This window comes from Danio rerio, chromosome 13 (assembly GCF_052040795.2).
Source record: "Danio rerio strain M-AB ecotype USA chromosome 13, GRCz13ab, whole genome shotgun sequence".
Classification (NCBI taxonomy): Eukaryota; Metazoa; Chordata; class Actinopteri; order Cypriniformes; family Danionidae; genus Danio; species Danio rerio.
The window spans coordinates 11,199,881-11,214,099 of record NC_141033.1 but is presented as its reverse complement, the minus strand read 5'-3'; the positions used below and the strand labels follow the sequence as shown (position 1 = coordinate 11,214,099).

The following is a 14,219-nucleotide window of genomic DNA, read 5'->3' as shown; positions in this document are numbered from 1 at the left end:
TGTCACATGATCCATTAAATCATTCTAATATGCTGATTTGATGCTAAATAATAATTTCTTATAATTACCAATGCTGAAAACAGCTTTGTGGAAAGTACATACAAGTTTTTCTTCCATAATTAAAAAGTTGAAGTCTTTACTCTCACTTTGAATCCTTGTGGCTGCACCCATCGACTGGTCAACAATGGTTGGGTGAACTATCTTATGGAAGAGCACCGAGTATGGACTTAAACATGATATTTTATTGAATTCTACTAAGAGTGTGTTTATGATTTGCAGAACCAAAGAGGTTCAATGTATACAATTTTGAGGTTTTAGGCTAACTAATAGGAGTCTTACTGTGTGTCTGTGCGTAAAAGTATTTCTGAGCACACGACCAACAATGATGATATTCAAAGGCAAAGCAGTATATACAGGCAAACAGACTTTTAAATAAGTTTACCTTTTGTACAGATGAGGTAAAGATATCGGGTTAAATCATACAGTAAAACCCTCACTTAGACCAGTTAGACCATAACTATAGAGCATCTAACTTACAGAAGCTTCAAAGTTGCCTATAATGATGCTTTGAGAAATCTACTAAAGACACCTAGAGGACATGCAAGCAAAATGTTTGTAAATGCAAGCATTATCACTTTTAAAGCACTGTTACAAAGTCTTGTGTACATGTATGAGCCAGATTTTTGCTTGCAACAACTTGATTATTCTGGGGTTATCACATATAGAGCTTAGTACTACGCACTATGAATCAGAGCTGTGGAAACATTTTTTGTGTAAATTGTTATAGTCCGTGTTAGATGTTATGCATTATATATGTTTATCTTGAGCCTGTAATAAAGTTTGGATAAATGAATGAAACTATTTGGTAACATTTTCTTTGAAGCTTGTATGTTTAATGTATTGTAAGAGTATTTTGGTGCATTATAATGCATGTATAATGCCTTGTGAATAAAAATATATTCAGTACTAAAAAATAAGAACATGTAGTCACAGCACAGTGCATTCTGAAAATTTGAGACACAAGAGCCTGGATCCCAGTGATCTCTATAGGTTTAATGTATCATACATGCACTGATTTGCAATAAACTCTAAGCACTCACACCCCAAATATAGAAGAAAATCAAATACAGAACATTTTCTTGTTGCAGCTCATTGATACCCTGGCAACTTACGAATTGCTTGCTTGTTTATTTATTTGACACTACTCCATGAATCCATTCTCAGCTTCTCTAGATTCACTATAGCACTGGAGACAGAATTATGGACTTAATATTTTCAGCTTCTCAGAGACACATTGAGCATTTTTACAATAAAGATATTTACACATTAGTCCATTTTATTCAGAGTGTTTGTAAGATGCTCTTCAAAACGTATTACTATTTAATGGTTGCCAATAGTTACTTGGCATTATTACTGCTGTTATGATTATTCATAAGATTCATGGCAGAATATAATGTTTATAAGACATGCATTAAATTACATTTTTAATGCATTAGAAATGCAGGCTTCATAGAAAGAGTCATCTATTGTTTCTTTGAAAAACATACCGACAAATTTCTGTAGACCAGTTAGTTATTCATCAGATGAGTAACATACAGGGCTCTGTTTTGACGGTCCATGCGCAGAGCGCAGGGCGCAAACGCTTTCAGGGCGTGTCAGAACGCATTTTTGCTAATTTAAGGACGGGAAAATCCGCTTTGCGCCAAGGCGCATGGGCTAAAAGGGTTGAGTTTATTTTCTTAATGAGTTATAGGTGTGTTTTGAGAATAAACCAATTAGAGCCTCATCTCCCATTCACTTTAAGAGCCAGCTGCGTCGCGCCAGAAGCGCATTTTGACGTAAAGTAAGTTCACTTTCGCTTTTGCTCTCGTGGATAGGGAAACCTTTACGCACAGACATCAATTAGCCTATAAATAATTCATTTTGTTTGTTAAGCGCAAAGATTTGTTTCAAAACTATTTCTAAATTCAGTTCTAATTTCTAGCAAACGAATAAATGAACAATAATAACCAAGTGTGGTCAAAATACTGAGTTATTTCCAAATACCTGCCATGCCCCATATGGTCTAAAATTTGAAAGGTGGACAAATCTAAGCTTGTTTTTAATAAAACAAATATAAATATGGATATAATAAATAATACTGCTAATAATAATAACTTTATACAAAAACAAATTAAATGAACTGAAAAAGCCTCCCAAGATGAAGAAAGTAAGGCAGTGGTTTTTAAATCTTCATGTCTAGAAATTAATATGTTTTGTAATATTTTTATCATTTATATTTATATCCTGTATATTGACCTTATTCTAAAATGCGGAAGTGCGCCTGTTTTCGCGATTGTCTTAGAACTTCCGTTTCAGTCGCCTATGGGAGAAATGACAAGAAATAATAAACGGCAAAAAACGGTCAAACTACTTGCTCTACAAACAAATGTTTGCATGACCATACAGATCAAGTAAAATAATATAAGGAAATATCAGTTTACAACATCAAACAGCGAAACGAGCAGTTTTTAATGTCTAAAAATGAATGGAAGTGAATGAGACCGGAAGTCTCGTGCCAAAAAGATTCAAATGGCAGCGCCCGCTCGTCTGCGGAGAATAAGGTCAATATCCTTATTATTAATATCTGCGCCAGACAATAGACCGACTTTGTTCTGGTCTAAAGATAAGACTATTTACAGTTTATCAAAATAGCAACGCGCCAAAACACGCCTGCTTTTTTAGACCAAAATGCCTATGGGCGCACATTTGAGCGCAAATATATTTGCTATTTAAACAGCGTGGCGCAACACCTCAAAATGACCCTTGCGCCGAGCTAAAAGTAACAAAAGAGTATTGCGCCGCGCCTTGCGCCACATTGCGCCGGGTGTATGATAGGGCCCACAGTCTCTGGATATAATGGTTGTACTATGAGCATTTATTTTCAGCATAATTTTACTGGCAAGTAAACTAGTTTCAGTTCCAATCTGACAGCACCACAGCAATCTCTAGTACAAGACCTGAAGAACAACAGTACATGGCAAAGACTATCTGACGGGCAAATGTCAATTACTGCACATCACATCAAAACACAATCATCAGAGAGAAAAGCTGAATAGAAACGGAATAACTAAGGCTCAGTGCATAGTGGCATGAGGCAAATGTCCTTAAAATTAAAGGAATTGTTCCTGTGATTTCATGAAATTTAAGTCAGGTTTTAGAGGAGTAGATGTCAACTTAAAATGATTGAATGCGATGGCCCCACAAAGTGTTTAGACATCCAAGCCACTCTTAAAACATTTAAAAAGCCAAGCAACTCCACCTGTCAGTGAATGGCATGATATTGTAATGGAGGTGTATGATATGAAAGTACTGACACTTTCCTTCAGACATTTTTTATTTTAATGTACCCGGAATTCAATGGATTTTCCATTCCTAATGGGGCAGATATGTAACACTTAACAGTAATTTATATGGCAGGATCTGGTCAAATAAATATAAAAACCTATTAATGTAATTTAGTTTGTATCTAGTGATACAAAAAAAAGGCCAAGGAAAGCATTTTAGAATTTTTTTGATATGCAGTTTAGAAGAATGAAGACAAAAGTATTTGCCTCTGCAAGAACACTTATATGAACCTTTTGTATATTTGTATTGTATATCTTATTGACACCAGCTAATTAGGGTTGACAAAAAACAACTGAAGGTCAGTTATAAAAATTGCATAATTGGGATTTGATCACAGATGACAAGATTTAGAAGGGTTTAGATGACATTAACACTTTTTTAAATTAAATTTAAAAAAATTAAATTATGACAAATGTGTCATCAACAGCGACAGGTATTATAAAAAATAAAAATAAAAACTAATCTGTAAATAGAACTAAACATTGAAATGCATGTATAAGCCCATATAAACTACCTTACAATACGTTGTATCATCAGAAACATAATCGTAACAACAGTTAAATCAAGTCTCGATGCATTATAATGCACACAAAATCTACTGATGCATGCATAACTGTTTATTTTGTATATTTAAAAAGGAATCCTTAAAATATAATTTATTATAACTGCAATGGATAACATTTTCAAAGATTTTTTTTTATTGCTATGTGATTCATTGGCTTGAGAATTAAAAAAAAATAATAAAAAAATTGTTTTAGCTGTATACAGCATGATCTAAATGGGTCATTATGAGGCACTGGTATTATAAAGCAAAACAATCTGTGTACGCATAGAACTGAACATCATCTACAAAAATATTAAACCAAAGCCTTGGCAAATAAGCTTTCTGTCACATAAAAATGTAAACACTGGCATGTTTTTTGTATTTATTTATTTATTTGTTTATTTTTATCTCAAAGTGCCAGCAACTGATGACTTTTTTTAAGCTAAACCACAGTTTCAGCTACAATTTAAACAGGTACAAATTTTAAAAGTTACATACAGTAGAATCACAATGGACTAAGGGCGAGTAAATTAACAGCTAATTTTCATTTTCGGCTAAACTATATCTTTAAAAAAACTACATGCTTTTTAGGGCCACTATATATGGTAATAAAAACTATGATTCATGAAGCATAATGTTCCGTTGTGGCTAGCTGGCAGTAGCTCTAAATTATAGTAATAAACTGCTAAATTGCACTCACCAGCAATGTAAGTGCTTTACTGAGCCAAAAACTTTCTCTCTCGTATATAATAATAACGGTGGGAGGTGTTAAATCTGATCTATTCTTCTTAATCTAGAGCTATAATCTATTTGCTTTCTAATAAGCCAGGATTACTTGGACAAATGTTACTGAAAAACACTGCTTATTCGCTGTTTATAGCCTATTCTGTTCTGATTTTCATCACTGTTTGAGCAGATTTTTGCAAGAAGCAAATCAACTTTTAAAGCAAAGTTTAAATCTATGGTTCACCCAAAAATGAAAATTCTGTCATCATTTACTCATCCTCCACTTCTTCCTAGATATTTTCTTTTCTTTCTAGGGTTTCACATACTGTAAGACAAATATTTAACACAAAAGGCGCTGTTGATTCATAAGACAACATCTTTGCTGTAATATCCTTCGAATAAAAAAAAGGTGACAGCTCTATCTACAAGGTCTGCTTTAGATTTAATTAAATGGTGTGAATTTAATTTGACGACCAAAATATATTTATATTTGTGTTTAATGCCAGCTCATTATCATGGATTCGAATACGAGTGAAATGGGCACATATGTGGGAAATGTATAAATGTATGAGACGCCGCATATGCACGATTCCCTCCATACTGATTTACACAAAAATAGCACGAGTCCGATTAAAAATAAAGTTCTTTGGGGAGAAAAAAAAATTTATTCAACTTTATTCCCAGCTAAACTGAATGATGTTATGGAGAGAGAGCAAGAGAGTATGTGCCTGTCTCTCCGGCCCTGTATTCCTGGTGCGTGGTGGACTGTGGCGGTGGCAGCCGGTGGCTAGTGGCGATTTAATAAAGTGCGGGTGCCCTCCCGCCGGTCAGCTGGCACTGTATCGTGGCCAGTGGACGGGCGCAGTGTTGTGGCATGTAATAGGATTAAGGGGGTTACCTGGTGAGGTGCAGTTGGCGCTGGGCGCGGCTTAGCCCCTCAGCCAGGCCTGCTGCCTCCGCCCGGGCTCGGCCCTCTGCCCTCTGGGCCTCCTCCAAACGCTGCCGGTAACCGCTCAGCTCCACACCCAACTTCTGTACTTCCTGAACCCCATGAGAGGATAGAAAAAGACCAAACAATTGCTCACTTTTGTATTCAAATCTACATGTTTTTTTACACGTGTAAATTTATTTTATAAAATAAAAATAAAAATTAATATACACTTAACATTAAGCGTTGCTAAAATGTTTACTAAAAAACTGCTTTTAAAAAAAATAAATAAATAAATAAAATAAGTACATACCTGCTCTGCCAGTTCTAGTTGGCGGCCTAATTTGGAGCTGATGTCCCTCACGTCTCTCTCTGCCTCCTCTTTCTTCAGCTGGGCCTGGCTCAACAGAAAGCGCAGCTCTGCACACATCTGACACAAGCATACATGCCACTTAAAGCAAAATTCCAAAGTAAGTTTCTATAGTCCTGTCTGCCATTTAGGAGAAAAATGTTAATTCATATATTCTACTCAAATTCATTGAGGACATCCTTGCTGTGTCTTTTTATCAGCTCTGAAAACTTCTACTAGCGCAGTTACTGCATCCAATCCACCAGATTAGCAAATAATATAGTTCTACTGCCATCTAGTGGCAACACATTTTCCATACAAAAATGACTGAACACATCATTAATGGCAACGATGTATAAATATAACATTCAATTAATCAGTGTTGAAGGTCAACCAAAAAGGTTTACAAGCCTGTCATCATTTACTCACCCTCCACCCGTTTCATTATTTTCTATTGAACTCAAAGATATTCTGAAGAATCACTTTAAAAGTGGTAACCATTTAATTAAATCTAAAGCAGACCTTGTTTACAGAGCTGTCATCTTTTTTTATTCAAAGGATATTACAGCAAAGATGTTGTCTTATAAATCAACAGCGCCTTTTGTGTTAAATATTTGTCTTACAGTAAAAATATCAGTAGATTAATCACAATTAATTGTCATTATTTGATCTAAAACAGTTATTTGTGAATTTCTCAGTCCTCAACAAAAGAGGACAAAGAGATGCTGATTTAATTTTAGCAAAGAACGAGACAAAATAATTCTGTAATTTGCAAATGCAAACAAAGATCATATTTCACATAATGTTATATTATATTATTCATTCATTTATTTTCTTTTCGGCTTAGTCCCTTTATTATTCTAGGGTCGCCACAGCGGAATGAACCGCCAACTTATCCAGCATATTTTTTACACAGCGGATACACAGCTGCAACCCATCACTGGGAAACATCCATAGACACTCATTCACACTCATACACTACGACCAATTTAGCTAGCCCAATTCACCTGTACAGCATGTCTTTGGACTGTGGGGTGGAAACCGAAGCACTCGGAGGAAACCCACAGGAACATAGAGAAAAATTGCAAACTCCACACAGAAATGCCAACAGACCCAGCATAGGCTCAAACCAGTGACATTCTTGCTGGGAGGTGATCATGCAACCCACTGCACCACCGTGACACCCTTTATTATATATTATATTATATTATATTATATTATATTATATTATATTATATTATATTATATTATATTATATTATATTATATTATATTATATTATGACTGTGAAGCACTAATTAAGCTATAAAAAGCCAGTTGAATCATGCAATACACATTTTAAAAAATGTTCACACTTTTGTTAGTTTGTTTTGATGCAAGTTGAATAAGAGACATTTTTGGCTGCGTTTGGCACATTTTGATTTCAGACTTTTTTGGACATTCTGTCATATTTGCACAATGTTTCCTCTTGAATTGTTCTAAAACATAAAAATGAAACAACATGATCAACACTAAATCATTTGAAATTCCTCCACAATTAAACATCGGCTCATTATATTTTGCAAAGTTTTAACGTATTGAGAAAGAGTCAAACTTCAACCGTCTTTGAGTGTTTTACAGAGGGCCCTACCTTGCTGCTGTCAGTTTCTTGTACGGTAAGCTTTTTATAAGCTTCTTCCAGCTGACTGTTGAGCGAGTTTCGATCTCTTTCTCCTCTATCCAACAGACCCTGCAATTCAGCCACTTTCTGAGACAGACTGCTCAGCTAAAAATGAGAAACAACACAAAATTAATCAATGGATTAAGAAAAAGTCAACTTTTGCAAATAATGTAAAAAAAAATGAAAAAGAAAATGAAAAAAAAGTAAAATATGCAAATAATTTAGAATGTAAAATATGGCATATGGAATATTATCTGATTTTATACTTCTAAAATTCATGCAAAAGGCACAAACCATTATCAAGAATTTCTAAAATCTAGTTTACATGCAGGTTTTCAATACTTAATTTGTAATGTAATAAATGATTCAATTACGAAATAAGGAAAAGCTGGCTTATTTTATTCCTCATTTATTAGTCACTTTGGATACAAAAACAAAGTCTAGATTACTATCATTAATATTATTATAATTATTACTATAATGAGCAAATATAAACATAAGAATGTAAAACAGAAGCACTGTTCTCTGTCTCTTAATCACTACTATACTGTTCATGAAATAACATGCATAATAAAGAGTCTTTCCTTTTTTAAACTGGATTACACTTACAGTTATATACTTTTTTCCTATGCACCAAATTTTAAAAGAGTAAAAGAATTAACAAATGACTTTCAACAAGAATAACCATGGAAGTTTGAATATTTCCAGACATGTTAAATATTGATTAGCAGAAACACTAAGGGCCCTATCATACACCCGGCGCAATGTGGCGCTAGGCCCGGCGCAGTAGTCTTTTGCTAGTTTTAGCTTGGCGCAAGAGTCGTTTTGAGGCGTTGCGCTACGCTGTTTAAATAGCAAATGCATTTGCGCTCATATATGCGCCCATAGGTGTTCGGGTCTAAAAAGGAAGGCGTTCTGAGGCGAATAGCTGGCGCGTTGCTATTTTGGGAAACTATAATAGATTTTTCAATTTACCAAAACAAACCCGGTCTAAACTCCAGAGCAAAGTTGCGCCTCGCTTACACACTGCTTAATACACACAGGAAGATGTTAAGCAATACGCAAATATCTTTACATATGAAAAAATAATATATAAAGGATATATATAGGATATAATAAGAATATATATAGGATATAAATATAAGAATTGAAAAATTACAAAACCTTATTTTTTAGCCTACATAAATATAAAAAAAACACTGTTTTTATGCCTTCATCTCGGGAGGCTTTTTCAGTTCATTCATAACAAATTGTCATTCATGACAAATAAAGTTTTTATTATTAGCAGTATTATTTATTATATCCATATTTATATTTGTTTTATTAAAAACAAGCTTAGATTTGCCCACCTGCAGGTTTTAGACCATATGGGGCACAGCATGTGTTTTAGGATATAACTCAGGTTTTTAAACACACTTCGTTATTATTGTTCATTTATTCGTTTGCTGGAAATTAGAACAGAATTTAGAAATAGTTTTGAAACAAATATTTGCGCTTAACAAATGAAATTAATTATTTATAGGCTAATTGATGTCTGTGCGTACAAGGTTTCCCTATCCACGAGAGCAAAAGTGAAAGTATTCTAAGTAGATGCTCTGTTTAACAGTTTTCTGTTAAAAAAAAAAAACTGTTTACTGTTAACTGTTTGCTTGTGAAATGGTCAGTTGTTCCACTTACACTTACTTTACGTCATGTAAATAGCAAATGCACTAATGGCGCAACGCAAGGCTCTTAAAGGGAATGGGAGATGAGACTCTGATTGGTTTATTCTCAAAACACACCTATAACTCATTAAGAAAATAAACTCAACCCTTTTAGACCATGCGCCACAGCGCAAAGCAGATTTTTCCATCCTTAAATGAGTAAAAATGCATTCTGACATGCCCAGAAAGCGTCTGCGGCCTGCGTTTTATGCATGGACCGTCAAAATAGAGCCCTGAGTATTTCAAAATGATTTCTTCCTTTTAGCAGATAACAAATATTGCATTCAACTGCTTTACAATTATTTAAGTAAACACTGTCAACAGAGAGTACAAGTGAGACAATTACATTTTAAAGCATCAGTGTAAAAACAAACCTAAAAAAGATACAGGTATGTGGGGGGAAATGAGGGATTATTTGTGTATTTACAGACTTGTTACATTGCAAAAATCTTTTACCATAACTATTCGTGATCTATCATTTCACAGTTAATTTCATTATTTTTCTGAAGTCTTAAAATCCATAATGAAGAAATATTTAGTTCATTTGTAAAATCATGGATTACTTCTGTAGCAAATTAAAAAAATGCACTAAATAATTCTGAGCTCCAAAAATATAAACTTCATTTTGAAGTAGGACTAAAGGATAATGAAACACCACACACTTTGTAAGAGCTTTTTAAAGTTAATACATTTATATGTATGGAGCTTTGGTTTCCACCTTTATGATTTTTTGTTCTATAGCAGAACCACATCATTTTTAAAATATGTAACCCCTGCAGATCAGATATGTCTCACATAGTCTAAAATGCAGCAGACTTTGATTGCATAATTAGTAAAGCAGCCACGCAAAATATGATCCGTCTGCATTTGCCATGTCAAAATTGTAGGTGTACTATAATAAAACTGACACTAGAGGGCAGCATAAAACAAATTGTTGAACCACCCAATCCCTCTATACAAACAGTCAAAAACTTCAGTTATGTAAAACATGACACAAAAAATATGAGGAACAACAATATATAGTATTGTTGTAAATTACTAACAGTCTGCATGAGTTCTTCCCTCTCTTTCTTGCTCTCTGAACGCGCTGCCTCCCTCGCCTGAGAGATTTTGTCCTGCTCAGATGCCAGCTCTCTCTCCAGTCTCTCTCTCTGTCTAGTCAGCTCATTGTGAAAATGCTCACACTGCACCAGCGCCTGCAGGTGCACAACAACAGAGCACAAGTTAAAGAGACATGAAGACTTAAAACACATCTGTGAGATGTTATTAGATATGCATTAGAGTTCCCACACAAATTCTCTAACTTTTACCTGCCTAAAAAGGTGACATTTCCATGGCATGCTAAGCTCAAACAATTATAATTTCATGCAAAGCATAAGCAATAGCATTTCTCACTAATTTAATAGACATTATGAGAGCAAAAATGGATAACATACCACTTTTTTTTTAATAAAAAAAAAACAAGAGCACCCCGTTATGCATGGGATGATAAGGATTTTTAGGGTACACAATGGTTTGGAAAAGTCAAGGTTTTAAAACTGCCAAGATTTTCTGCTATGCCATTCCTACGGTTTATGATTTTTGTTTTCCTTTTTTTTGTTTGTTTGTTTTTTTTGTGTTTGTTTGTTTGTTTGTTTTTAGGACAACAGTATCTCCAGCAGAAAAGATGTCCAAAGATGCCATTTTAAATAGTAAAGAAATCTGTGTTGAAACTAATGGAGACAGCAGAAGTCAATGATTCCTTTGAAATATATAGACTGACATGTTTACTGTTGTAAAATACTTTAAATGTTCATCAAAATAAACTGTATTGGGTTCAAAATGAAAAAAAAAAAATTCATTAAAAAAAACATTTCAGAGCAGTAATCACAATACAGTAAAACTTTGATATTTTTATCCAAGGTTATCATACCGTCAGAATCTTATACCGGGCCATGCCTACACCCAGTCTAACAACTTCCTAGTCATTAAAGTAGGGCTGCAGAAAAGTGGAAAAAAAAACTGACATTGCAATGTTTTGTTTTTTCTGCAATATATTGCAATATGAAAACCATTTTACTCAATGATTTGAATAGCTCAATTTAGAAAGAATTCCTAATTTAATATTGACTAGGATTATCTCTTAAAACAGATAATCGGCATAAATCAAAGAGATAGTGTTTTATGAGTTTCTGAAACGAGTCTAACGTATTCAGGTATAGACATTAAATGTAAATAAATTGCACTATTAAGGTTAAACCTCACAATGTGGTTCCTGGAAAACTATAATCTCCACTTAAATTTGCTAATGGATGAATAAACAAACTAAACCGACATTGCAGATTCTGTGTTGTGACTACTGCGGATTTGTACATTGCGATATCAATGCTGAAATGATATACTGTGCAGCCCTTTTTTGAAGTCAAAGCTCTTAAAATGAAATTTGTCCTTCTATGCTTGCCTTACCTAACAAGTACAGTTAGTAGGGCTGTATGATTAATCGAAAAGTTATCGAAATCGACATTTAGAATCAATAAATCGATCAATTTCCCCCACCACCAGCTAGCGTTTTTGAGTTGTTACTGCAGTGCAACACAAACAGCAGGCAGGAGTATCACTGCATGACTACGCACAAGGCACGCGCCGTGTTATGGCTATCACTTGAGTTATTTTATTTAGAAGAGATACTGCTTTTTTCTACTTTTAATATGAAAAACATCAAAAATAACTTATTTTGTTTCCATAAGTGCAAGTTATTCATTTTCATTTTTTATAAGAAAAAAAAGTAACTGTTGGTTTTAGGCAATGTTTTTTTTAAATCCAGCTGTTCAACACTAATTCATTTATTCATTATCTTGTCGGTTTAGTCCCTTTATTAATCTGGGGTCGCCACAGCGGAATGAACCGAAAACTTATCCAGCAAGTTTTTATGCAGCGGATGCCCTTCCAGCCGCAACCCATCTCAGGGAAACATCCACACACACTCATACACTACAGACAATTTAGCCTACCCAATTCACCTGTACCGCATGTCTTTGGACTGTGGGGGAAACCGGAGTACCCGGAGGAAACCCACACGAATGCAGGGAGAACATGCAAACTCCACACAGAAACGTCAACTGAGCCAAGGATCGAACCAGCGACCCAGCGACCTTCTTGCTATGAGGCGAACGTGCTACCCACTGCATCACCCCTGTTCAACACTAATGTTCAATAAATAAATAATCATAGATAGTAGATGTGTGTTTCCTATAATTATTTTAAATTCAAGTAATGCACCATTTAAAAATATCTCAATTGTGATATGTGAGCACATTTACTGCACAAAACCTGTCCGTGAACTAAAATAAAAAAGAAATAATCGTTCATTAATCGTAATTGAGTTCAAATGTTTAATTAATCAAGATTTAGATTTTAGGACAAACCGCCCAGCCCTGACAGTCAGTTAACAAGTGACTGCAAGTTGACCGGTAGGAAAGGAATAAAATTATGCAGAAAAATAGAAATAAGTAAAACTTGTGAAGTGTTATAAAAACATCACATTTTGAAAAACGGAAACCAAAAGGTAAAGTGATTAACAAAAATCCCTGATATTTCATGACTATAAATATGGAAATTGACTTCCAAATTCTGGAATAGACATTTTAAAATTCCAGGATATTTCAGAAATTACATGACCTGTGGAAACCCTCGTAAATTGTGTTTCTGTGTGTGTATGTGTGTGGACTCTTTCCAGCACTAAAGGTACATTTTAAGCATTACCTGAAATGATATACAACAAATGTAAAATTAACATTAAACTCAATCCATTATTTATGTAAAATCATGCAAAATGCCCAAATGTTAAAGACAGCACTTGATTATGTTGATGCTGAGAGATCTGCTGCCAGAACTGCACTAACTGCAGCACTGCATCTCAGTAGATTGTGTGTGTGTGTGTGTGTGTGTGTGTGTGTGCTGCTTGCATTGCTAGTGTGCATTTAAATTAGCAAATTAGCCGTCTTTACGCAACTCCTTCCCACATGACAATTCAATGAGACAGATCAATGAGTAACCCTACATGTAGTATATCTATTCTACACAGTTCACCATATGCATTTAGGATCATGCAAAACAGTAAAATGCCTATTCAAGTAATGTTAACAACACATACTCTTGTCTTCTCCAGGTTGGCCTCTTCTGCCATCTCCACTGCCTGTTTGACCTGCTGATAGGCTCCCCATTCTCTCTGCTGGGCGTCAGTCTGACTGGCCCTCAGAGAGCAGAGAACGGTCATCAGCTCATCTCGCTCTCTAACAAATACACAAACATATGCATCTCATCGGGTTTCCCGAAGCAGCCATTGATCTGACACATAATCAGCACAGCAGCTGTTTGGCTTCATGGCCAGTCAAGACTCCTTTCAACCTTGCTGTAAGGATGTATAATTGACAGAATTAACACAGAGATCAATTCAAGTGGTCAAAGGAGGCTACCGGTGTTAATTAACCCAGATGATCGTTCCCAAGGCATTCGCTACATCAATGCATTGTATGTGAAGTTATTTAGCTTGAGTTCGAAAATAATGTACAGTTAATGTGCATGAGTCTTATAAAAATATATGACTGAAAACGAACACATATTTTGACAATTTATTAGAGATGCACCAATGTACTGGTCAATAAACGATATGGTCCAATAAAAGTGATAATATCCTAATGATCAAAACAGGTTGCAAAAAAATGCATGTGGCTAGGGCTGTACGATTCTGGCTAAAATGAGTAACAATTTTTTTTTTGCTTAAAATCAAGGTTGCAATTTTCTCACGATTCTGTAGATGAAAAATAAAGGTTAATACAAGTAGGCTATTATAACTGTTTTTTCCTCAAACATATGGTAAAAGTTGGTTAAAATGCTAAATTTTGAATAGACTTGGAATGATGAACTTGAACAGACTTTAAAAAT

The 14,219-nt window shown here is 34.7% G+C and overlaps 1 protein-coding gene across 7 annotated transcripts in view; it reads right to left on the bottom strand.

Annotated features, from left to right (window-relative positions):
- sdccag8 (SHH signaling and ciliogenesis regulator sdccag8) overlaps nucleotides 1-14,219 on the bottom strand; it is a 92,839-nt gene that overhangs the window by 69,485 nt on the left and 9,135 nt on the right. For 6 of the 7 annotated variants that reach the window (XR_015505160.1, XR_015505161.1, XM_087277980.1 and 3 more), the window contains 5 exon segments: nucleotides 13,429-13,567; nucleotides 10,340-10,492; nucleotides 7,564-7,698; nucleotides 5,899-6,015; nucleotides 5,556-5,698 (listed from right to left, as the gene is read on the bottom strand). Coding sequence is in view for 4 of the 7 variants with exons in the window: in XM_087277980.1 (XP_087134106.1) it covers nucleotides 5,556-5,698; nucleotides 5,899-6,015; nucleotides 7,564-7,698; nucleotides 10,340-10,492; nucleotides 13,429-13,567 (687 nt within the window). In the remaining 3 variants the exon portion in view is untranslated. 7 annotated transcript variants of the gene reach the window in all.